We start from the raw sequence: 27,894 nt of genomic DNA, 5'->3' as shown, positions 1-27,894 counted from the left end.
CATAATTTGGTTCAACCCCCCGTAGAGCACAAATGTTTCAACAAATATAGGTAAAATTTTTCTAAAATTAGGAGACAAACATTTTCCTCTCTCTAATAAATTACATAAAATTTTTAACAGAAATACCATTTAAGTAAGTTATAGTTGTACAAAAAAATTAGAAAGAATTATAAAAGGACAAAACTATGCGTTAATTAATAAAAATGGCCGTTTAAAAGAAAAAAACATAAATAAAAAATGCCTTTCGAAAAATGTAATTTACAAGTGCATTGTTTCCTCACAAAATAACCCTGATAAACAATATATTGGCTTAAACGAGGGAAATGGAAAAAACGTTATGCTAACCACAAACAATCGTTTAAACACAAAAAATATTCAAAAGAGACTATGCTGTCAAAATATATATGGGATTTAAATAAAAAAAATAAAAACTTTAATTTACAATGGTCTATTCTAAAATCTGTCTCTGCCAAAAATAACATTTCCAAAATATGTATGCTATGTTTGCAAGAAAAATTTGAAATAATTACTCATTTAAATCAGGAAAAGTTATTAAATAAAAATCTGAATTACGTTCTAAATGTAGGCACGAAAATAAACACCTCTTAAAAAATTATAAAAACAAATGACCAAATTAAACTATCCCCATTCGAAAAAAATTTAATTAATAATTACTTTCTGTAACTTCCAATTTACCAAAAAAATATAGCAATTAAAATTTTTTCATAATGATTTATAACTTCTTGTAAAATATTTTTCGCCATAAATTGAATTTTTTTGAGATTTAGTAATTCTTCCTGATGATCCAACAATGGTGAAACTTCAAGTAGAAGAAAAAGTTAGATAAGCGACACGAAAATTATTAAGTTAATCAAAAGTATTTAAAAAAGTTGATATCCTTCTGGACAAAACAAGTGCAACTCGACAAAATGTTGACCAAGCTGTATTTCAGTATCAATATTTCGTGGCGAATCCTTTGTAGTCGATCACAGCCTTGCATCTTCAAGGCATATATTCGATCAGGTGAAAAATGAGACTTTGTGGAATCGCTGCCCAGACCTTTTGGATTTGTTCAAACAGTTGATCCTTATTACGAACACCTTAACGATTAATTCTGCGGTTGACGATCTCCCACAGGTTCTCAATACTCTTATCGCAGTAACGTAAATCGAGGCGTTTTCCAGCCGGTCAACGTACACGGCAAATGCCATCGCTCCTAATGATGTTGAATTTCGATTCATCACTGAACAGGATAGTTCACCATTTCTGCACATTCCAGTCAATATGAGATGTAGCAAACAAGAGTCTTTTCTTCTGGTTTTTTAGTGAAATCAGCGGTGTCTTTGCAGGGTGTCGAGAAAACCATTCGGCTTCAACAGCACGTCCTCTGATTGTTCGGTCCGATACAGGCAGCTCTAATTGCTTTTGTATCTCGACTGATGATAACCCAGGGATCCTTCTTGACGGATCTGACAATCATAAAATCCTCTCTAGAAGTGGTGGAACGCGGTCTTCCACCTTTGTTATTTGCTGCCAACTTCCACGAAGAAAGATATTGGGAACATAGTCTTGATACGGTCCTTTTTTTCACGCGAAATTTATCGCAAATACTTTTTTGTGACATTCCACTTACGTAATCGCCAATAATTTTCTTTCTTAGTTCCAATCCAAGACTGTCGGGAGCCGTTTTTGCACTTGATGTCATAAAAATAATACAACTAAATAATCACGCTTCTCAAGGCTAACCGTGTTACATTTACCTTGTGATGAAACAATAATGCTCTGTGGAACACAACGTCTTGGTTGGATGTGGACTCTATTGATGTAATGAAACACTTGTTGTAATTCGCTTCTTGTATTGATGTTCTTCAAAAAAACACTTTGATAAAACTCACTTCGATAAACTGTCTTGATAATACTGACTGATTGACTTCCATATACTGACTGAATCACATGTCGATATTCATGTCTCTTATATAGTAAAATGAACCTGTGTGAACCTGTTCTGGAAGATTCTAGATGCTTCTTTTCAATGCTTCTGGAAGCTTCTGTATGCGTCTGGATGCTTCTGAATGTTTCTGGATACTTCTGGATGCTACTGGATGCTTCCAGATACTTCTTCTGTAAACTTCTGGAAGCTTCTGCATGCTTCTGGAAACTTCTGGATACTTCCTTTAATTATTAAAAAACTTCCGTGACGTTGACACGGACCAGACTTAAAAAAATGAAACAAACCAAAAAAGTTGCACTTGTTTTGTTCGCTTCAAAATGGCACTTGTCAACGAAATTCTTCCTGTGTGCTGTCACGTGTCAGCTGACTGCTCATGTCATGGCATGCTATGACTCCAGACTCCTGAACTGTTTGCTGTGGTAGTATAGCTCGTTTCGTTTTTAAGACATGTAAAATTAGGAACACTTTTTAGCATTGATCGATATTGGTTGCAAATGTTTTGTCCAATACTGTATATATATATATATATATATATATATATATATATATATATATATATATATATATATATATATATATATATTAATATATATATATATATATATATATATATATATATATATATATATATATATATATATATATATATATATATATATATATATAAATATATATATATAAATATATTTATATATATATATATATATAAATATATTTATATATATATATATATATATAAATATATATATATATATATAAATATATATATATATACATTTATATATATATATATATATATATATATATATATATATATATATATATATATATATATATATATATATATATATATATATATATATATATGTATATATATATATATACTTTTAAAGTTTATATATTATTATAATGTTATATATATATATACATATACTTTTAAAGTATATATATTATTATAAAGTATTATTATAAAGTTTATAATAATACTGAACTTAATAGTGTCACTTCGAGCGAGTTTGATACGGTACCCTTGGGAGCCATTGCAAGCGATGTAATGGGAGAAATTTTCGCCGGACTTTTTTTAATAAGAAAACGTGAACGATAGAGTATGCAAATTTCTTTGAACGAAAATGTATGTTAGTGTATTTTTTTATTCTGTAATGTTTATTTTATTATGTAAATTTAAATATCTTATTATGTAACATCAACTTTTATAGTTTTGTTTGCTTTGCGACAACCTCTCCTTAATTTTGACCTATAGTATTTTTTTCGTTTTATAAAGTTTTTTTTTTGTTAAATAATTTTAAAATTTACTTAGAGTATGTGTCTGTGAGGCAGAGCGAATAGCCCGCCGACAATCTGAAAATGAGGTCACGGTTTGAGTCCTATTGGTAAAACCTCTTTTTAATTTGATATTTTTGATTTTTTTTAAATTCAAATAAAATTCTTTTGAAAAAAGAGCAATGAACTTGTTTTGCTTCACATTTTAAATATTAAAAAAATTAAAAGATTAAAAATAAAAAAACAAGGCGATGAATTGAACTTGCCACGCGCCGACCTAAACTTTTTTTGAACTTAGAAAGAGGGTTTGAATAAGATGTTTTTATTAAGAACTCGATTAAAATTTTTGCTTTTATATTTAAAACTTTAATTATTTTTAAAAATAATAAAAGTTGAAATTGCCTAATAATAGGATAAAAAAGAAATTGAAAGTTTTTTAGCTATTTTACCACATCCCCGTTAAATATTCTAAACCAAATGCGCAACATTGACAGAATTTAGGTAATTATCAAAGTAAAATTATGCTCCAAATTATATTGGATTAGTCAATATAAACGCTATCAACTCATAATGCACAAGGCATTGTAGATGTGCTTGCCAAAAGTTTTTTGTACTTCTTGAAATATTATAGGATCTTCTATTTTCATTATCATAAATGAGATGGTTATTGAATATACTCTTAATTATAAGTGTATTTTTTAATCTGATTTTAAAGTTACTAAAAATTAATTTTTTAATATTTTACTTAATGAAACATATTCTGTTTTTTAGGTGATGTATTGAATCTTGAGAGGCGTTATTTTCATAGAAGCTAACGATGACTCTATTTTAAATAAAAGTAAGTTGTTGTTTGCTTTTTTTTGGTTTTATATAATTTTATGTTAGATATTTAATCATATTTTGAATGAATCTAATTATTTAGTACAGTGTTATTGTCTGATAGCGATTGATATTCAGGTAAGATTTTATAAAGTTAAATTTACTTCAAAAGAAACTTTTAAATTTACTTTTTAAAAAATTTTTATTTGCTTTTTTATCAATTTTTTTTCAGTTTCATTTTTTTTTTTTTAATGTTAAGTTACGTTTATTAACAATTTCTGTTAAAAAGATGTATATTCTGTTTCTAATTTAGTCAGCAGAACATGCAAAATATTGAAATGGTTTGGTGCTGTTACGGTGTTTATGATTCTCTATGTCAAACTAATATTTTATTTTCCGTTTAGAATTTATAAACACTTCAAATTGCAGTTAATAATTTTTAAATTATTCAATAATAATCAATGAGTTAGGGATATCTAATAAGTACTTATAATAAGTTAGTAAAAGAACTTGAAAATCAATTTTTGTGTATGTTTTTTATCGATCTGTCCTTATCTGTTCATGAAAACATTATTATTTTTAACTAAAAGGATTTTATTTTTTATAAAAATGAGCGTTTTAATTTTTTTTTTTTTCTTTTGTGCTTGTTTTTACAATTTTACCTTTATTATCTCATGATGGTAGAGTTAGTTTTTAGATTTCAATGGAAATATTATGTATTAAAAACATTTTAAATTTATTTGTTTAGTTTATTTCTTTAGTTCTGCTTTGATACTCAACCATTTAATCATAAGTTTACGTAACCAATTATCATACAGTTTATTGTTAAATATGGTTTTAACTGAACAAATTTTGAATATTTAAAATTTACATTGCTGGTCATAAGCTAGTTGTTGAAAAAGAAATTAGTTGGTTGCAATCAAGGTAAGAACAATTGCATTGTTGAAAAAGAAATTAGTTGGTTGCAATCAAGGTAAGAACAATTGCGTTGTTGAAAAAGAAATTAGTTGGTTGCAATCAAGGTAAGAACAATTACATTGTTGAAAAAGAAATTAGTTGGTTGCAATCAAGGTAAGAACAAGTGGATTGTTGAAAAAGAAATTAGTTGGTTGCAATCAAGGTAAGAACAATTGCATTGTTGAAAAAGAAATTAGTTGGTTGCACTCAAGGTAAGAACAATTGCTTTGTTGAAAAAGAAATTAGTTGGATGCAATCAAGGTAAGAACAATTACATTGTTGAAAAAGAAATTAGTTGCTTGCAATCAAGGTAAGAACAATTGCATTGTTGAAAAAGAAATTAGTTGGTTGCACTCAAGGTAAGAACAATTGCTTTGTTGAAAAAGAAATTAGTTGGATGCAATCAAGGTAAGAACAATTACATTGTTGAAAAAGAAATTAGTTGCTTGCAATCAAGGTAAGAACAATTGCATTGTTGAAAAAGAAATTAGTTGGTTGCAATCAAGGTAAGAAAATTTGCGTTGTTGAAAATGAAATTAGTTGGTTGCAATCAAGGTAAGAACAATTACATTTTTTAGGTAAGAACACTTGCAATTTTTAGTCAATTAACAAAATTTGCTTGAACTAGTTTTTACGTTTTTTTTATTTTGTGTAATTGACTTTATAATAAACGTCTTTTTTTTTTTAAATTTTGACTCCTTTTAAATATGCTCTAGAAAAGGAGCATTATTAGAAATAGTCATAATTATTTTTGTAGTTAGTTAATCTATTAATTTTTGTTGATGATGCAGATGTAGTTAATTTTTTTTTTTAAATAAAATCAGCAGCAAATAAACTGATTTATTTTATCATAATTATTTTTTTCTTTTTAGATATATCTATCAATGCTTTATTAGCATATTAAAGTTGAAATAGAGAGCCCATATATTACAAAGCATTTAAGTTGTATCGATAACTAGTACTTTTGTAGTAAGTTATTCCACCAATTGTTAGTTGATGATGCAGATGTATTTAATTTGTTTTTGTAAACAAAACTTATTTTAATATACTTTGTTTTGTTATTATGTATAAATAAATTGATTTCCAGTATATTTCCATTCCAGTAAATATTATGTATAAATAAACAGACTTTTAGAGATGATGTGTTTGTTTAATATAGACATACAATTTAAAACTATTGAAAGATATTATTTTTTGAAAGATATTATGTTTTGATATTGAAAGATATTTTGAGATATTGAAAAATTAGGATATTGAAAGATATTATGTTTTGTTAACTAAATAATTTCCTCCACCGAAGCACCATTGACGTCATCACCAAATAATGTGTTTTGCATACTTATATATTTTTTGTGTGTTATGTGTATTTAAATTTAAAGATCACATTTTTAGTTTTTGTATGCAGTTTCCTAACTGTAACATGTTTGTTAATTTTAACATTATTAATATTTTTTAGCCTCCACAAAATACCATTGGTATCAGTGTCAGGTAATGCATTTTTTATACTTCTACAATTTATGGGTCTTATGAGTATTTGAACTTAAACATTGCATTTTGATGTTTGTACGCAGTTTTGTGACTGTTGAGTTTGTGTTAAATTAAACATCTTTTTTTTGTCTCTACAAAAGCAACCTCGGGAGTTATTTCAGGTGTGTTTTGCATGCTTATGTTGTTTTATGGGTGTTACGTATATTGAAACGTAAACACTATATTAAAAGTAATTATTATGTAGTTTCATTACTAAAACTTACTCCTAACCATTTACTAAAGGGGAAGAAATATGTTTGGAATAAATGCCTAATTTTATATCTCAGTTTTATTTATCGTCTTTAGCATTGTTGCTAAAACTGATTTAATAAAAAAAAAGAGTATTCCCAGACTTTCAATCAAATACTAGTCACAAAAGCGTTCAGTGTTCTCAATTATAATTTTATTCCATTTTTATGTAGACTTTATGCTTTTATAATCAATTTAAAAGTCTTTAAATTGTTAATCATTTTCTATTGGCAAAGAAAAACAATCATCTATATACATACCATATACTAAAATTTAAATAAATTGCAATTTAACTTGTTGTAATTAGTATTTTAAATAATTTTAACTGAAAAATAAGGTAACGTTGTTACCTTATTTTTTCGTTTTCTATCACTTTGCATTGAATTATCAAAATCCAATATTATCGGTCTTACAGAAAAAATTCATATATGTGAAGTACTTGATATAATCAAGTACTTCACATATATGACTTTTTTCTCTAAGTGTTTTATGCAGAAAAACCGATCAAGTTACTTTATTTGACATGCCTAGATCATGACTGGTTTAACTACTCCTCAATTGTTCAGCAAAAAAAATATTTTTATGAGAGGGTAAAAGTTTTTACTATAGACTTAACTTTTGAGCAATATTTTGCAATTGTCAGTTTAAAACTATTTATGTTGAGTGCTTAGCGTATTCAATTGGGTAAATCGGTGCATCTACTACCGTGAAGAAACAAATTTTTTAATTTTTTAAATAAAGTTCAAAATTTTTTAATCAAAATAAATAAACGGGGTAAAGGTTTTAGTAAGCTCTACGTATGCGGAGAAGGTGCGTGAATTATTTTATTTCGCTCATAAAGCAAAAAATATTAGAGAATGAATTATAGAAAAGGTGATATATAAATATATATATATATATATATATATATATATATATATATATATATATATATATATATATATATATATATATATATATATATGTATATATATATATATATATATCCATTTATTTAACCATAAAGTTGAAATAATTTCAAAATGATATATAATTTCACAAAATTAGGTTCTGTGTAACTTGTATAGTTAAAAACTAATCATCGGAGAGACACCTTAATAAAATAAACAATTAAAGCAAAAAAAAAGGTAATATAGTGACCAAATAAAACTAAACAAAAGAAATAGAAGAGAAAAAAGATATTTAAAAAAGCAAGACAAATAACACAAAAAAGGGAAAGTGTAAATTATCTGACACGAGAGATAACGAATGAACGAGATAACACGACGTCTGACAATCAGAGGGATAAAAAAAATAATAAAGAAATAAAAAAAAAGATGTTTTTAAATATTATGATGAGACAAAAATAACTTGAATTATTATGATAAGACAAGAAATAACTTGAATAATAGACACAAACATGAAACGCAACAATAATAAAAATAATCAGCTAAAATACCACAAAAAAAAAGCACGTCAACATAAACAATACACAAGTGTAAACGTCAATAAGTACAATGCACAAAATTACACAACTGTATAACAAAACATTGAAATTCACAACAATATAAAAAGTGCAAAATAACACACGACATAATAAACAATTCAAAAAAATACACGATAGTATAAACAATCCATACAACATAAATTAATAAAATTTAAAAAAGGCTATTTTTGCATCTTTTAAAAGCCTAAAGTTTCTTATTTTCAAATTTATCACAAACGTTTATATTTTTTTAACTTTGCGTTTAGTTCTTCTGTTTATTTAATGTTTTTCTTTCGTTTTTAATCTTTAATATATATATATATATATATATATATATAAATATATATATATATATATATACATATATATATATATATATATATATATATATATATATATATATATATATATATATATATATATATATATATATATAAATATATATATATATATATATATATATATATATATAAATATAAATATATATATATATATATAATATATATATATATATATATATATATATATATATATAAATATACATATCGATATATATATATATACATATTTATATATATATATATATATATATATATATATATATATATATATATATATATATATATATATATATATATATATATATATATAATTTTTAATACTTTTGAAATAATACTGGTTTTATCATATATGCAATTAAATAAATTATCTCGAGGTGAAAAAGTTAAGATCAAAAAAGGAAGTGAACGTGAACAATAACAACTTTTCCTTCATGTTTAAATATTTTTATACAAAAAAAAGGCATAAACCTTTGCAGTCCTCTAGATCACAAACCATTATTTCTGTAAGTTCAGCATTTAAGCAACCGTCAAACCGTAAACAGGTACGATTTCTTATTTTAACTGGATCATCATCATTACCATTCTCATCACCATTATTTTGACAAGTTGCTGAACAAGCACTCCATGAGCTCCAATTACTTAAAGATTCTAAATTGTAAACAGAAACGTAGTTAACTAAATATAGTAAGTAGATAGTAAACAGTAAGTAGATAACTAAGTATAGTAGGTAGATAGTAAAAAGTAAGTAGGTAATTAAATATATTTAAATATATTAACTGTAATTATAATATTAATTTTAAATAAGAAAAAACTAAAAGCGATTGTGTCATTTAGATACAAACTAACTAATCCGGAAATTTTACATAAATTGAAACTTACTAAGAGAATTTAATTTTGAAAAAAAATATATAAAACAACCGCTCCTGCAAAAAGTTAGAAATAGTTTTTGAACTTTAAATGACCTTAAACCTAGGGTCAACACCGTTTTTAATATTAATTATTAAAAACGGTTTCGACGGTAAGTTTTATGACAGTTTTGACGGTTTTATGATTTTTTTAAAGGTTTAGATTTATATCATAATGAAGAAACAATGTTTTTACAGGATCCTATTTTTTAGATTTTCTTACAAAGGTAAATCTTTTTTTAATAAAACATAATAGAAAGTTAATTTATTATTTTTTTTCTATGATGGGCTTGCTAAACCTTACTATGTTACATCAAAATTTGAGAAAGTTCTATGTTGGACCTTGGTCCACTTGGCATGGAATAATTCATTAGGAGAAATAGAGATAAAAATAAAAAATTAAGACATTGTTGAAATTTGATTTCATAAATTAATGTGAAGATCAGCATAAACTACCTAATTCAATAAAAAAGGTTTGCAAAATTGTAGCAAATAATATAAAACCAAAATAATATAAATATAAATAATAAAAAAAAGGAGTGTATTTTTAGGCAAATCATGCATTTAAAACATTTTACTTAGAAATATTAATGCAGAATTTTTGAATTTTTATTGAATTGCATTTTCTGCTGTAAGGCCAGCAAAAAACCTTTATTTGTAATTTTATTAAAGTTGCGACTTTTGTTTATGCGTGACATGTTTTTAATCTTACCAGAAAATACTTTTTTTTTTATATATTCATTCTCAAATAAGAATTTAATGTACAACAACAAATTTGAGGTTTGGTGTACCTTAGGTTTTGCAGAGTGTGCTTTTAGCAATTTGTTTTTAAAAACAAAAGTATTTTTATAAGGTATAATTTTCAAATAGGACGCCTAATATAGTTTTGTTAGTTTGTTTTATCATTTAAGACTTATACTATTGCAGAAAGAACTATGTTATCATTTCCTGTAATCAGGAACACTACTTTTCCTAATCGTCATTTGTACCTTTTAATATTGGAGGGAATAAAAAATTTTTCCAGCTCAATCGATCGACTGTTACTGGATCCCAGCTTGTGGAATTCTCTAAGAATAACTAAAATCACCTTGTAAATCTTACTTAAAAGTGATTAAATATCAGTTTTAAATATACCATATGTTTAGTTAACTGAATCTAACTTTCAAGTATGTCAAGATCTGCACCTTTAGTTTCGTTAGGTGAAATAAGTCTTCGACCATGCATCAAGTACGAAGGGGTAAGAATTTCTTTAGTGTTTTCATGGTAGACGTATGTTATTGGTCTTGAGTTGAAAAGACCCTCTATTTCACAAAGAATTGATACCAGCTCGTCATATTTGATGCTACTTTTAAACACAACCTTAAGTAGCAACTTTTTGACCGGTTGGACTAGGCGCTCCCAAAAACCACCCCACCAGGAAGCAGCCTCTATAATATATTTCCAATCGATTCCTTAAAACAAAAGCTTCTCGCTTAATTTAACTTCTTCATTCTTGAAACATGTGGCATTGTCTGCTATTATAAGATTTGGGATTCTTCATCTTCCAATAAAACGTTTTAAGCATAGAATAAATGGTTTTGCAGATAAGTCAGGCACTAAGTCAAGGTGAACTAGCTCTATCTAGGATGCATTTGAGAGGAATTATCATTGAAGAAAGATTTAACATGCAATGGTCCAAAACAACCTTTTACAGAATGAACATTTGTTTATCAGTGAGCGTGTAAGTTTATGACCTAGTAGTATCAAGTTTTTTGACCTTACTTGGCAGAGAGTTTTCTTTACAGCTGCGTGTAGAATTTTTTTATGAACCTGAAAAATTATTAATTCTAAAAATAAGATTCACTTGGTAGCAAGGTTGGATGTTTAGAATCATCAGGCAGTTTTGAACTTCGAACAAACTACTTTATCATCGTCAACAAAAAGACACAAAGTGTTGTTCAGAATTTTCACTTTGTTAGAAAGATCACATTAGTATGTTCGAATCGAATAAATTTCAGCTTTTCGAATATCTGCGATGCAAATAGACATTGTCTGCTGTTCGGCTTTATTTATAAGATGCTTAAGAATAATTACAAATTTCAACACATAAGCTGTAACTTTAAACAATTCCAGAGAACTGAATCGCTCAACATTAATTACATTACGAAGATTCAAGCTACTAGTTTCAAGAGCTTCTTTAACTTCACTATTTTCTGTATTGAGTTTTGTAGAGACCTTTGACGTTACAGTTACGACCACGCTAAGATTTGATATTTCATCAGATCTTCTTTTGAATATGCTAGATGGGTCTGCCTGCCAATATGAGTAATCTTGATAAATTAAATCAGGTGCATTCATCCAAATTTCAAACCAATTACTAGATTTAAAGATAAGGAGGCCCCTTGACGGCAGACCCGCTGGGTTAATTTTACCAGGGCAGAATCTTCAGTGATTAGTGATGTTTCAGTGATGTTTTTCTTAATTTTCTTTATTCTATTTGTAATGAATTCGTTTCTGTTTGCAGAATTATTCTTTATCCAACATAAAGCACCTTTGCATCGCTACAACAGTAAATACTCTCTATTTTGAGGGTAGTGTTTAAAGACTCAATAACACATACCAAGATTGTCAGAATTAAATATAACCTAGTGGGCACGGAGCGTAAAAAGACGTCTTTTGGACGTTCAAATAGCGTCTGTCCGTCCGTCCCATTTAAATTCTAAACGTCTTTTGAACGTCTTTGTCGCGTCCAATAAATTTTTCGTTTAAAAAAGATCCAGAATGCTTTATTAAATCAAAATTAAATTAGTTAAATAACGCAATCATAACGACTTATTTATTTTTTTAATTAAAAACGCATTTTCAATACAAATGAAAAAGGAACTTTTAAATGTAAAAGGTGTTTTTAATAGAATCTTAAATTAATAAATGAGAAGCGACTAATAGACAGGTTCTTGCTAATTTATATATATATTTATATATATATATATATATATATATATATATATATATATATATATATATATATATATATATATATATATATATATATATATAAAATTTTTTTTTATATATTTAATTACTTAGGAATCGCGTTAATATTGATACAGATATTGATACAGATATTTAAAGAAATAGTTTAAAACTGAGTATATAGGTACGTGCGTATCTGGCTTTTTACGGCACTGATTTCAAAGACAAAAACTGTGACCTTTTATTTCAGAGCGTGCTCGAAGTCGGTGTGGTAAAGATGTATTTACTTGTCTTTTTTTTTAGAATTTTAAATCAGCTTAGACTTTATTATAAAAGTAGAATGTTTCATCTTGAATAAATTATGGTTTTTTTTTACGTGTAATAAATTTTTCAGTTTGTTTATTGCTGTTTAAAATTTCGTTCCTGTTCTGGCACTGCATTGATATCGAAGGCATGTTGGTAGATATTTGAAATTTTCCAGTCAACTGTATAGATCTATTTTCTATGTGCCTGCCAAATTTCATTAAAAAATTTTGATGACCACAAACCGTATTTTTCGACCCAGTGGAGGCACCATTTCCAACTCTTTTAGTGTTACTGTTACACTTTATAAAACTGTTTCTGCTATTGTTACTGTTACTTTTTGTTATAAATTCTGTTTTTTTTTTTTTACAGTTACAGTGATTTTCGTTCGGGTTTAAAATTTTGTATCTGTTCCGGAGGTACATTAATATTGAAGGCATGTTGCCACATATTTAAAATTTTTCAGGCAACTGTATAGATCTATTTTCAATGTGCCTGCCAAATTTCATCAAAAAATGTTCATGAACACATACTCTATTGTTACGCGCAGTGGAGGTATGTATTTCCACTTCCGTTACATAGTGTTAGGGGAAGGGGCGGCAAATCTATTTTATGGTAAAGCTTATTTAACTTGTAATTTTCCAATACCAGCTCATTTAAATATTGGCTGTAGAAATGGACCTGTACTGCATATATTTGCAACTAACAACGATTCATATAAAGTAACTGTAGAACTAATCGGTAAGAATTTTAACATCAAAATTTGTATAATTCAGATTCAGCAACTAGTTAGAACATCAAAAGTGTTTGTAAACTATTTTTCACGAAATTCGAAACCATTTGTTGACATCTGCAACATGCTCTTTGCATACCAAATAACAACATCTGCTGTGGCACAAACATCGCAATCGAATGCAACCTCAATTGACTTTCCTACATGTTCTTCATTTTCTTCTCAACAAATCAGTGTTTCATCTGTATCAAATAGTGATCAATTATCTCCTTTATCTCGTCCTACTTTAAAAACCTCTTCTCATGAACCACTATCCAGTTTGAGAGCTGACTAGTTGAGTCCCAGAAAAAAGGTTATGAGAAAGTGATTAACCATTTTTGTAAACGAAATGGAAATTAAGAAGAGAAAGCATAAAGAGGATATTAAAGGTTTAAAAGATAAGGCAAAGGCAAGAGAACAAAGATTTAATTACCTAAATCAAGTTATTACTCGTAAGGAAAAGATAATTTCTCAACTTAGACAAAAATTTAAAAGAAAAATTTTTTACATTTACTGTTGAAAAATCAAATTTTTTGTTTGAAACAACAGTTGACATCCACGCAAAGAAAGTTTTCATATCAAAAGGCAATGTTAAGCCAACAACTTGCTGAAAAAAATTCTGCAATTCTTGTACTGCAAAATGACATTTTGAATTTTCAGGAAGAGTTGGAGGAAATTGAGCAAGTAACACAAAACACCAAAAATGAAAAATGCTACTCAGCAGATATTAGGAGACTTATATATGACATGCTTGTGTGCCAAGTTCCTACACAAAGTGTGTCAGTTCTGCTCCGTAAAATTGGGAACATACTGGCTATCGATTTAGTCAAATTCCACATCGTAGAACAACTGTAGAACAAATGATGCGTGAGCTTGGTGTGCTTTCAGACTTACAGGCTGCTGAGATGGCATTTACAACAAAAGATGTGTTGAGTATGATGAGAGCAAACATCAACTTTCTACAGACATAATAAGTGGTGATATGGTGATAACATAACAGAAATGTGTAATAAGATATGTTATTTTAAATAATAGTATGTCTTATAAACTTGCATTAACAGATATTATTTACAGATAGTAGGTTAATCTTTATTTTTTATAATAAATTTTACAGTGCCTAATGTATACCATATTCTCTACCCTTTAAGATAATGAAAAGATTTATAATTATTTAATTTATTTTTAAGTATATACATATATGTATATAGAAATGTAATTTTAGGTAGTTGGTTAGTTACCGATATCCAACAACCAGGGTTGACCTGGTTGCAACGAGCTATGGGAAACCAAAGCTCATTTACTATTTGACATAAGCAAATTGCCTGGCTCATGACAATTATTGTTAATAATAATGATGGCTATACATTGTTTCTACCCAGAAAGACAGACTTTTGCTTGCATGGATTGAGAGATGCTAGTGTTTAGTTACAATAAACCAGTACAATCTAGGCAAATGGCATATGCCATTACCAGATAGTTACGCTAACACAATATAACTTTCTTTTCATTATAACTTATTATATATATAAATCTATTATATCTCAGGTTAAAAAGTATTGAAGGGTCCACTTCTATCGATTTTTCTGTTTGGTTATGGGAAATGTGTTGTGTATCAAGAGTTAAGTGATTTTGAATTTTTTTTAAGTTAGGAAATCATACTCAACTTCTCTAATTTGTAATGGATTTTTCAGTTATTGTGCTAAATATCTTATATAATTTCATTTATCTTTTATTGCAAGGTTTTAACTATGATGGCAGCTCGCTACTGTAGATGTTTATCTTAAAGACCAAAACATTATATTTATTAATTAAGTAATAACAATTACATGTTAATTTATTATACATTAGTTAATTTTTAGCCTTAATTATTTTTTAAATTTTATATATCTGATATATTTTATCTTATCTTTATTTGCAAGGTTACGCAACATGATGAAAACCACACGATTACTTTGATGGATGTTGATCTTTTTCATATCAAGATTAAACCGGTTCATATTTTTTTAGAGACTGATCATGTTTATTAATGCTATAATAACAGTTATATATTTATTTATTATCCGCGACATAAGGCATCTATATTTATTATCTGCGACATAAGGCATCATAAATAGGTATGGCGATATTAATTTAGGGGTTTACTTTATTTTAGATATCATTGGATGTGGTTTCCTTTGTGTCCTAAAGCATCGACTCTTTCTAGCTGTGGATGTCACAGTTTTGTTTGCTTCAAAAACTAGGCTTTCTTCAAAGCCACAATTCTGTTAAAAACATTACTAAGCAAAAAAGAAAATAATTATTATATTCTAAATTTTTTGTTAATGAAGTATGTTTTAAAAAAAATTATTTTCATTTTTTTCGGTTTGTTGGAATTTATATAACGTTAGATAGATATATGGACTATGGAAGGGAAAATGAAAGAGAGCCAAGTTGGACATGCCCCTCCCCCTCCATTGTTGAGATGGATATTTTTTAGTAGGTTGTTAGTTGAACTATATGGTCTTTTATGATTATTTTTTGTACTTCGACCCCCACTAAAATGTCACGCTTTTTCCGATGTAATATATGTATATATAGCTTTTTTGAATATATATCTTTCATTGAAATTCATTAGTAACAATAAAAATGAGGCGAAAACGCTAAGGCTTTTTATGTATTTAAAGATCACCTATAGAAATCGTAGCCTTGGTGCATATTTAATAGGTTAATTATATATACCCTTAACCATAAATATATATATATATATATATATATATATATATATATATATATATATATATATATATATATATATATATATATATATATATATATATATAAATATATAGATATTGTAAATATTGTAAAAAAAAACGCGATATTTTTTTATGCATGTTATATAAAATTTTACTATTACGGTGTAATCTGTTAAAAAGTTTTGTTAATTAAATTAGAAACTTTTATAATTACGTTTTTTAATCGTTTTGCACATTTCACTATGCAAAATCAAGCGCAAATTAAAAATGATTCTATTACAAAGCTACCGTTAGCCTAACGCGAGTTTTATACGTAAGTTGCATTTTTCTTAAGCATCGCTTCATAAAAAATAATGTTATTTAAATGAGCATAAATTCTTTTGTAATGATTCTTTTTTCATAACGTTTTGACCATTTTATTACAAATTCAAAGCTCTTTCGAACCATATATAAAACTTGAATAAATAAATGGTTTGAAATTTTTACACACGTACCTAAAGTATATGATATAGTATATCAAGTGTAATACTTGATATACTATATCAAAAACCAAGTTCTGACTATTAGATTTAGACATCGCAGAATCTCATAATGAATCATATTTTTCAAAAGGAAAATCTATTAATGATGCAGAGAGTTTATCCTGATAATTCAATAGAATTTAATATCTTTAATTAACAACTTTTAGATTGTACTATTCAAAATAATTGGACCAGTACATTAGTTAATGAACTTCTTGAAATATTACAAAATCAATGTTTGGAACTTCGTGAAGATGCGAAAAAAATTTTTCAAGATACCAATAGGTATAACTAAGTTATTCCTATAGGTGTTTTTAAAATTTTCCCTGAATATTCGATATAAACAGTTATTGACTGTTTCTGAAAAGTGTGGTTGTAATTACTCTTATTTTGAAATACAGGCAAGAATTAAGAACATTTTTTTTTGAATTTTGGTAACGATGGTTTACATTTATTTAAGTTCTCTAGTAAACAATTATGGCCAATATTAGGTTGCTTTTTTATTATTTTAATATTTGTATTATTGGCATTTATTTTAATGATATCAAGCCTTATTTAGTAACTAAATACTTATTTTTTTCTTTGAGTAAAGACAATAATACAAAATGGTTTTCTATACAACACAAAATATAAATGTAACTGTCAAGTCTTTCTTTTGTGCAATGTTCCAGCTAGATCGTTTTTAAAATCTCATAATGGTTACAACTTTTGTGAAAAGTGTTTCGTTTATAGAAATTGTAAAGGAATAATTGTGTTTAATAAGGAAATTTTCTACCCACCTATCTCTTATGTAAATCAACTGTGACGAATGGTTTAATTTTTTAAATTAAACTCATTTGTTAGTGACTTATACTACTCTTTTGAAATTTAAATCGTCTCCAAAAAAAAATCACACAAAAGAATAAAGACATAATTTGAAGCAGACATGTCAGAGTCTGCTTTAAATAATCCTTTACAAGATAAATGTAATTAATTTCTTTATTTTATTTATCGTTCCTTAAAAATTCCAAAACAAATTGTAATTAAATCGATATTATTTATTATTTGGTAAAATTTATTTTTTAGTTACTTTTCGAACTTCAAATAAGAATGTATTTAAAGATGGAAGTGAGTTGATATTTATGTCTATATAAATAAATTTTCGATAATTTATGGTTTTTAGTTTTAATATTTAGTAAAAAAATATATGACACAGCAAACATTTAAAAAGGAACTTCAGTGGACCTATATAGGCATTTTAGGTGGTTGCAGTTTTGGTCATCATATACTTAATGGACCCTATTTGTCGCAGCAGTCAAAAGTGTATAACATGAATAACTACTATATCACTTGTTGGAAAGTTATCCGCCGGCCACTTGAGTAATTTACATAAACGATGAGTTAAACTCCATTTAACTGCTCAAAATGCCCTTGTAGGTCCACTGGAAATCCACAACAACAATGTTTGCTGAGAAAGTTTCAATATGCAGTCATTTATTTATTGACGTGTATTTTCAGGTTCTCAATCCTCCTAAAAAACCTCAAATATCCTTGGAAAAAAGTCCTCCTTAAAAGTCCTTAAATAACCATAAAAAATGTTAAAACTTGACTGCTCTCTTTAATTTACTTTTCTAAAAATATTATTTTACTTAGTAATTAATAATTCATTTATAAACATATATATGTATTGGTCAAATACATGTTTGTATTTAGTAAAATTATGCAACATTTTTGTTTTGTATTTCAAAAACTCACATTACATTTGTATGTATTTAAATATGCATTTAGAAATCTATAATTGATGTGTTTGAAGTTTTTGTATTTAACTTTGTTTTATATTAAAGAAATTTTATTTGATTAAATGTATTTGACCCAAAACTTGATTTTTGTTTTTGCGTTTGCTTTTATAAAAACAGAACATTGTTTTTAGCTATGGTTTATTTTATGAAATGGTTAATGTAATACAGTTTATTTTATAATTAAATAAAAAATTCTATTATGTATGTAACTCAATTTTTTGAGTTAATTTTTAAACAATATTTCAAGAGAGTTATCAAGTATAGTATATAGAGTCTATATAACTATAGTATAGTTTTTTATATATATTCTTTTAAGTAACAGCGTCTTTAATTCATTCAGCTCCTTCAAAATTTGAAAGTCTGTGATTCACAATTTTGCTTTTCCAAAAAAAAAAGTTATTAAAATATATAAAGTCAATATTAAATCTTCAAGTTTTCCAAAGATTAATGTAAGTATTATTTGTTCTTGTAATAATTATCTTGGAAGTTATTTTAACTATAAAGGTTTCTTTTTCTTTATAAACTTATTTTTTTTAATTCTCTACAATACTCAAAATAGCTACCTTGTCAGTTCAGCAAGAAAAGAAGAGCATTTAAGATTTTCCTTCGAAGGATGAAGTTAATAAGATTTTAAATTAGTTTTATATTAGTAGTATATATATATATATATATATATATATATATATATATATATATATATATATATATATATATATATATATATATATATAATATAATATCGTATTTTTATTTTTTAATTAATTAATATATAGGCTCATTTATTTACTTAATTAAAGAATGATGAAATATAAAAAATGTTAAAAGCCGAAAATATTTTTGATCTTTACTAGTGTGATTCTTCCGCTGAGTTTATTGAATGTGATAAATCACTTTTCGATCCAAATGTTGCAAAAAAAGTGGTGTATTTTTTATTATGGTTGAATGTTTAGTTTTCTTTATAAGGGTATCTTACTATCATAAGTTACATAACAATATTTGGTCAGTAATTATATACATGTTGAACACTTTACACATGCACAATATTATCGAATTGATCAAATCCCTATCCCAATATAACTTGCACAAAATTGCTCCATATCACTTATACTAGTGTTATCTTTTGAATTTAGAAATAGAAGTTATTAAATGTTGGTGGCTCATCATGCAGTGCAGTTGAGAAGAGCATGCTTTCAAAGTAAGTATAATTTTTCTATAAAATGAGCATTTTTTATACCATCATTTTATATGTGTGTGTGTGTGTGTATATATATATATATATATATATATATATATATATATATATATATATATATATATATATATATATATATATATATTTATACATTGTGTCATAAAGTGTTCTCTTTATTCCTTTCCCATTTATTTTTACATACTTATCTTTACAATTTTTTTTAGGTTTAAGACTGTTTACCTGATTCATTCATTTTAAAGTTCTTTTTTGCCTACAGCAAAAAAGAACTTTAAAATGCTGTTGACAATATTTTAAAGCGCGCACCTGATTCTAAAAGATGGTGAATGACGTCAAGTGTTCGAACAGTTGGTTCTTGGAAATAAACAAGTGGATGAAGAAGTTTGAAAAAATTATAATTTATAAAATTTAGCACAATTATATTATTAAAAAGTTTAAGCAAATTTTTATTTTTTACTTATTCTCAAACAATTCTGTGAAAGTATAAATTTTAACCTTACCTATAAATAAAGTCATGTAAAAACACGTATTTTAGACGTCGAAATGAGAACAGTTAAACTAGGTTATTAAAAAAGGTCATTTGGCGTTTCCATTTAGCACTAACTCTGAACGTCCTAAATTTACTACTTTTAGACGTCTGAAAAACACGCCTTTATTTCGTCCTATAAAGACGTCCTAATTACGTCTTAAAAAGAAGTTATTTGGCGTTGCCATTTAGAACCAGTCCTGAACGTCTTAATAAAGTCGCAAAAAGTCCTATAAAGACGTCATTTGGCGTTGCCATTTCGAACCGGTCCCAAACGTCCTAAAAAGACGTCTTTTCGACGTCATATCGACGTCGGTGTGTCTAGTGGGAATAAATATATCTTGAAATATTCATCTTAACTTTACCTTTAGAACATAAAATATTGTATTCTACGTCATAGGCTAGGTTAATAAAAAATTAAAATATTACAAAATAGAAATTTGAGCAATTTTGCTAAAGCTGAGCAATTACTCCAAAAACGCTGATTAAAAGCGATTGCTTTTTTTTATTTACCCGGCCAAATCATACCTGTACTGAATTTTTACATATGGTAGTTGAACGTTTTAAAAATAACAAACTTTGCCTATTGACTATAAGTACTGGAAACCAATGGAACAAGTTGATGGCTTTTCTGATCTTTGATCTTAAACTTATTTTCAAAGTCTCAATAAGACTTTCTAATTTAAAAAAATAGGTATAACACCATATATTGTGGCACAACTAAAACTTGTTTAGCATTGCTAAGGCATTACTATGCAAATAAAATCATACTTAGGTGTTATAAGAAATATATATCTCACGATATGGATGTTATCATGGTCTATAGAAGTAAACACTGGTCTGGCAATCTATTGTTCTTCGCTATTGTTATTTTTCCGAACTTTTAAAAACAAAAATAAAAGTCACGTGATCAATATAGATGCAAGATTATTGTTTAAATGGCGAAATCTGAAGTATTTCAAGAGAATTTGGATTTAGTTAAATTTGATATTTTAGATGAAGATCTCTCAGATAAAATACTTGAAGAGGATATCAATAAAGCATTTGAAAAGGTGTGCGATTCTCTTTTCTTATATAAATTTAATCTCAAGGTTTTTCAAAGAAAATACCTTTATCCAGGATATAAATATATATATATATATATATATATATATATATATATATATATATATATATATATATATATATATATATATATATATAACGCTTTTATTTTATATATTTAATTTACTAATTATAGAATTACTTTTACTTTTTAGGTAACATCTTCGGAGGAAATTTCATGTATTACATGTGCAAAAAATTGCAAGTCAAATTAGATTTAAAAAGACATGTAAATTCTGCACACCCAGCAATTAGTAATGCATCAAAGGAGAAAAATTCGATTGATTATTTAATTATTAACATGCTTTCAAGTATTTTGAAGGAGGTGCAAAATACTTTATTCTACGACACTTGTTACCCAGAATAGATGAGACAGACAATTAAAGATTATAAGTTTGAATTCAATGATAACCTGTACAACGAAGTAACCAAATTATTAACTGAATTCAGGTCATCAAGAAATGCTAATATATTTTATCAAAATTTCATTCCAGCCTTGTTCTGTAAGCCCCTAATTATATTTTAAAATTGGATAAACGTTTATGTGCTTTATTAGAGCTTCATATCGGAAATCATATTTTGAGTTTTTATAAAAAACATCAAAACTCTGCTTATGAAGAAGAAAACAAAACAAAACCAATAAGTGCACAAGAGCTAGATAGAGTGCAGTATTTATCTTCTTATATTGTACATAAATTTATCAAAAAAACAAGAAACAATGCAAATTATAATTCAAAAATAAATCAGGACAGAATGGATATACTTAAAAAATTTACAGCAAATACATTCATTGATCAAAAATGAATTTGTTCCCAGAACAGAGGGGGTTTAACTGTTGTAACAAAAGAGTGTCAGAATATTTTTATTGTAACTGAAAGTTTGTTTCAGAGAGAAACTAGCCAAAGCAACCTTAAAAAAATTGATATTGCTAAGATGGTAACCTCATTGATGGAAGACAGAGAAATTATAAGTTTGTATAGTAACATTGTTGAAACATTTGAAAATGAAAACCCTACTGAATTTGATAATGATCTGGCTAATAACATTTTAAAAAATATGCTTAAGCTTTATCTTCGCATACGCTCATTTTCATTAACTAGAGATATTGTTCAGTTGCACAAATAAAAAAAAAATAAAAATCTTCAAAAAACAATCAAAAAAGCATCTCAGAAACAAGAATAAAGAGTATTTAAAGTCCAAAGAAAAACAATTTTTATAATATAGCAAAAAAAATGTTTTGTATATCATTATTGATAAAAAAAATCACTTTAACTATTACAAATGTAATGATATCTTTAAACTCTGCTTAAGAAGTTTTACAATAAAAAATTTGTTTCACCTTAATGATCTTTAGCATTTTTCATGTGGCCAAAACAAATTTCTTATCTTAACGTTTCTTAAGCAGAGTTTCATCAACAAAGGTCCACGATGGTACACGTTTTGTTTTATGAGCACCTTTTGTGTTACCAGTAACAGGTACAACTGAGCGCTGCATTCTCAATGTATTTGACTGATAGCCAAACTGGTGTATGGTAGGATTATCGTTTCTTCTTCTTAAACTGCGATGTCTTCCAAAATGTTCCTCTAAAACATCTTGACTGAAACGCTCACTAAGAACATAAGGCATTTCAGCATTTAATAAGTATTTTGTTACCTCAATAAGAGAATAGGAAGTTATTCTAAGGCCCTCATGTTTGGGAAGGCAAAAACATTTTCTCTCGTTCAATTTTTGAGAAGTCACCAACACGTTTAGAAACATTTTCTTTCCAAAGTTTTAAATAATTTAGAAAATTTTTCTTTTAGCCATGTAAGTCGCTTATCATTAAAACTTTTAGATATGGTTCTAAATATGGCTTACGATTAGTTAAACTTTCTGATTGGTTTCGTACATTCGTAAAATCAAAAAACTTATCAACAAACTTGCACAATTCTGCAGTTTTATGCATATAAGCAGGGTAATAATTTTCAATTACATGTGACACTGTTTCACTTAATACTTGGGTAGCCAATCGAACATTCATTACAGAATATGGTGTTCAGATGTAAGTTTTGGAACAAGTTTTAAACAACGCTCCAGTTCGTCGTTATATAGTTTTTTTAAATGATACCAAACAACATCGTTTCCATTCCACATAGGACGTGTAGAATTTCCGCTTTAGCCTAATAAGGAGAAAAGTAAATTCATTAAATGTCTTCGAAATGATATCAATGATTCAAATATAAAATATTTTAATAAATTTTTTTGAAATTGTTATATACAAATATGCAATTAATTTATGTATGGATTTTTTAAAAAATTATTTAAACAAAAATATATTAACACATAAACATACTTTTAAAAAAATCATTAACACAACATATTTACACAAACACTTGAAAAATTGGAAAAAAAATTTTACCTGAATGATAAAGGCAATTTCTTAAAGTTTTTATTAGGTTAGGAGCATCAGCAAAAAACCAAATAAATTGATCATCTGCAAATAGATTTGTGGTACGATACATTACTTTATTATCAACCAACCCATCCATCATTCTATGCATTCGATAAAACTTTCGGTTGGTAGATGCCCCATCTGAAACTGATGCAATTACATAAAGATTACATGTTAACTCAAGAATTGAAGCAGCTTTCCAAAAGGTCATCATAAGCTGTTTTGATGTTACACCTTTCGTAGCAAAATATGCTAAACTAAACTTTAAATCAAATGCTATACCTCTTAAATAATAAATAAGAGCATGAGTTGCAAGTGCACTTAAATCTGAAAAAGTACTGCAGTTGATACTTGGATCGCCAAGGTCTACATATCCAATAAGTTCGTCTGTATATTTGTCAAAAACTAAGTCCTATTGATTCTTGATTTCATTAAACGAAAGACAAACAAATCTCTGGTAACCAATTGGATTTGAAGTTTTATGCAGAAGTTCATCTATGAATGCAGAATTAAAACCTACACAAGGTTTTATGGCATTTTTGTAATCTCTAAGTGTTCTGAGACTTAGACATTTTAATATTTTGGCTGATCACAATTCATCATAAGCAGATGCAGACTTTATTGCTAATGATAAACAAAATCTAATCATCATTGGATGATATCTCATCTTTAAAGTTGGATTAGAAAAAATTTTTGTTGTTGTTCCCATAACATTTTCACAAATGGGGGTACTTCATTGTCATCTAATCTCATAATTTCTAACACTTCATCACTAATGCTAGATGGTACAGCTATGGATTTTGATACAATTTCATTTTTTATTTTTTCTATTGTTTTTGTCAATTCCTTGCATTGGAGTCTTTTCTCTTTTAAGGCTAAGATAATTTTGTTTGGATGAGTATTTTTAAAGGCGCATTATATTTTGCACGAACAACTGCACTTTTGTTTTTTTGGGCAAACTGTTTGTTAAACTTTTTTTTAAAGTTAGAACATTTGCTACAATTATTATTTTCTGACGATAAAGAACAAAGAATGTCACAATTTTTTGGCCTTAAATAATGCATGTGGACTGAGAGTCCTGCTTGCAAAACAGTTGAATTAATTTCAGTTGAAACATAGTGACATAATAAGTTCACTTGAGGTAATACTTGTTAATCCAAGGCATACTTTAAAATGCTCTATTTCAGCTATTAAGTCAGAGATAAAGACATTATTCATACTTCTTGAGTATTGTTTTACAAAAAAAATGGTCACTCGGAAGGACCCAACCAAGAACAATGCAACTATAGACTAAAATTTCATCAACAATGATTTCATTAGTAGGAACCAAGAAATGCTCTGTATATTTTTTGAATGATATTGCTTTCTCATGATGAGTTACTATCCAATTATCTGTTAATTTGAGTTTATTTGCTCTATTTTTAAATTCCAAGAAACTTTTGTAGCATTTTGAGTTTAATATTTTATCACTTGCTCGGTCTTGTACAATATGTTGATGTTTACGTTCTGGCTGCTGTGAATTTTCATGAGATTTTTGTGGTACATTTTTAGTTGGTACTGCAAGTAACTTTAAAGTTTTTCTTTTGTTCTCTGAAATATAAAAACCAAAAGTTTTACTAATCGTGGACTTTTTTTCTGTATGGTAGGTAATGCAAATAATTTAAATATTTGTATTAATTTTTAATTATTTTAAACTTTTTTCTTAATAAAACTTTATTTAAATACTTACTTGTTAATTCAATATCATCTATAGAAAAATGTCTTCCGCAAATAAAAATTTTTCCTACAGCTACTCGATCTTTCAAATCTTTATCTGCAACACGATATTTAAACAGAATATTAACTATTTCTTTGCTCCAGTTTGAGTGAAATTTGTCATTTCTCATAGGGATTTGAAATAGGCTAACTCCTTTATACTTATGAGAGCAAGAAACTCCACTTCCAGGAAAAGCACAGTTTTTTCCTGGCATAATGCTATAGTAATAGTTTAAAAAAACTTTTTTTTGATACTGTGAACAAATATTATTGAACACAACAAGGTTTTAAAATTTTTTTCTAAAACGTTTAAAGTTTTGTTTATTTTGCACGTACATTGATCCCGTGACGCAAATTTACGGAATTTTAACTTCAAACAAAGACATTTCCAGACCAGGATTTACTTCTATTGACTATGGTGCTATATAAAATTTATACATGTTTAAAACCAGAGTTAAATTTTACATGTATGGAATAAAAACACAAAATTTAACCTCTTTACAATTTTAAAGCGTTAGTACCACCTTAAAATTAACAATTTAATATACGGATTTTAATAGTGAACTTTCAAGTATAAAAATAAAAAAAAAATTTTTTTGTCTTTTCTTTCATTTTAATAGATGTCATGGTATTAAGACTTATCAAATTAAAAAGGATTAACTAGCGACGAGTATTTATTTAAATTAGGCGCTCTCCATAATGCATATCCAGTTTTCTTTATATAATTTGCATATAATAATGCATATCCAGTTTTCTTTATATAATATGTATTATGTTTAAAATAGTAAAAAAATAAATCAAAATGTATAACCTATGCATTTTCCGTTTTCCAAGAGAGAATTAGAATTACATTTGCAGTCATACTGTTGATTTACATCATTACTGTCCTCGCATACTTCATTTTTATTACAACCACTTACAGTGCAATCTAGATTTATAGCAAAAACACAATTGCATATAAAAATACAGTGAAAAAAATTTTATTTTATTTTAAAACTTGCTAGTAACATACAAAAACAAACAAATTTGATTACGAAAAAGGTTTACATTAACAGCAGTGACGGATCCACAATTTTTTTGGAGGAAGAGGGGGGGGGGGGAAATTAAGGACTATTTATTTTTAAAAGACGCAAATGTACCACATTTGCGTCTTTTAAAAATAAAAAAGTCCTTAATTTCTGCAGGGGGAGATGGTGCATAACCCCATCTTCCCCCTCCTGGATCCGTCACTGATTTACAAGTTTTACGTTACAAGTTTGAAGAATGACAAATTTTATTCTCTTAAATAAAACACTTATGATAACAAGATTTACTTGGTTAAAAAACAGAAAAAATTTTTTAAACAAGTTATTTTTTCTTATTTGCGCGAAAAACAATAAAACGTATGAAACACTTGAAATTATTAAACAGGTGTCATGTGAGTATGTCTGCTTGCAATAGAGATTTTTTTAAATGAATTATCAATTAAAAAAGCTCAAAATGTAATTATACGTTGTTGTTACTGCTCACTCTTTGTCGTAATTAAAAATTCTAAGTTTATACCCAGCCAGAACATCTATTTTACTTTCAGAATTAAAGCTTGTATAAACACGTGATTGTCGCAATTCAGGCTTAGAGCAAAAACACATATATTTACCGGGCAGTTTTACTCTAGTTTTTAACACGAGATTTTCAAGGTTTTAAAATCAATTCTAAATGTTGCGTGCTTTTACCACTGGTTTTATATTCTTAACGGACATTTAGTATAATATAATACAAATCAAAAAATAGCAAATATTATATACTTTTCATATTTTATATAGAAGATATATCAATAAATACACAGCAAAACAATCTAAACTTATTTATTCCCCCGATGTAAATAAAATGACATTATATATTGTTAAGTTGCAACTGAAAAACAAAACAGCTCCATAGCCTTTTTTAGATAGTATTAAGGGTTCGTGCAATAGTCACGAACTAAATCTAGAGAAAATAATGCAAAGTAAAAAAAAAATAAAAATGAAATTCTAAAATCTTTAAATTTAAAATGTGCAGTTAAGTGTTGGAACTAAATGGACAAAGAACAACTTTCAAGGCCATTCTTGAAAAAAACATTCCTTGATGTCATGTTTGATAAAAGAAAAAAAAAAATCCAAGATTTTTTGTTTATCCTGAACGAAAATTAAATTCACATTACTTGTATAATAGGTGTTTAAAAAATACATAAAAAAAATAAAATAAATAATAATTAAAAAAGTACGTTTCTGTAACGGTGAAACCATTAATATTTAGCAAGTATTTTTGGAAAGAAGAATTAAAAAATTTACGG

At 26.9% G+C, this 27,894-nt stretch overlaps 2 protein-coding genes across 10 annotated transcripts in view; both read right to left on the bottom strand.

Moving 5' to 3' along the window:
• Positions 1 to 27,894, bottom strand: part of LOC136085999 (adhesion G-protein coupled receptor G2-like) — a 216,766-nt gene that overhangs the window by 163,654 nt on the left and 25,218 nt on the right. For all 9 annotated transcript variants that reach the window (XM_065808135.1, XM_065808131.1, XM_065808133.1 and 6 more), the window contains 2 exons: positions 26,395 to 26,511; positions 9,059 to 9,238 (listed from right to left, as the gene is read on the bottom strand). In XM_065808135.1, coding sequence (XP_065664207.1) covers positions 9,059 to 9,238; positions 26,395 to 26,511 — 297 coding nt within the window. The remainder of the gene's footprint in view (positions 1 to 9,058; positions 9,239 to 26,394; positions 26,512 to 27,894) is intronic.
• LOC136086000 (uncharacterized) lies at positions 22,636 to 25,858 on the bottom strand. The gene is made up of 3 exons (XM_065808139.1): positions 25,558 to 25,858; positions 23,796 to 25,418; positions 22,636 to 23,556 (listed from the first exon to the last, which is right to left on the bottom strand). Exons 1-2 carry the CDS (start codon positions 25,796 to 25,798, stop codon positions 25,039 to 25,041), a joined length of 621 nt encoding a protein of 206 aa, XP_065664211.1. The 5' UTR covers positions 25,799 to 25,858; the 3' UTR covers positions 22,636 to 23,556; positions 23,796 to 25,038.

The sequence above is a fragment of the Hydra vulgaris genome, chromosome 10 (genome assembly GCF_038396675.1).
Source record: "Hydra vulgaris chromosome 10, alternate assembly HydraT2T_AEP".
Lineage (NCBI taxonomy): Eukaryota > Metazoa > Cnidaria > Hydrozoa > Anthoathecata > Hydridae > Hydra > Hydra vulgaris.
This window is presented reverse-complemented; position numbering and strand designations above follow the sequence as displayed.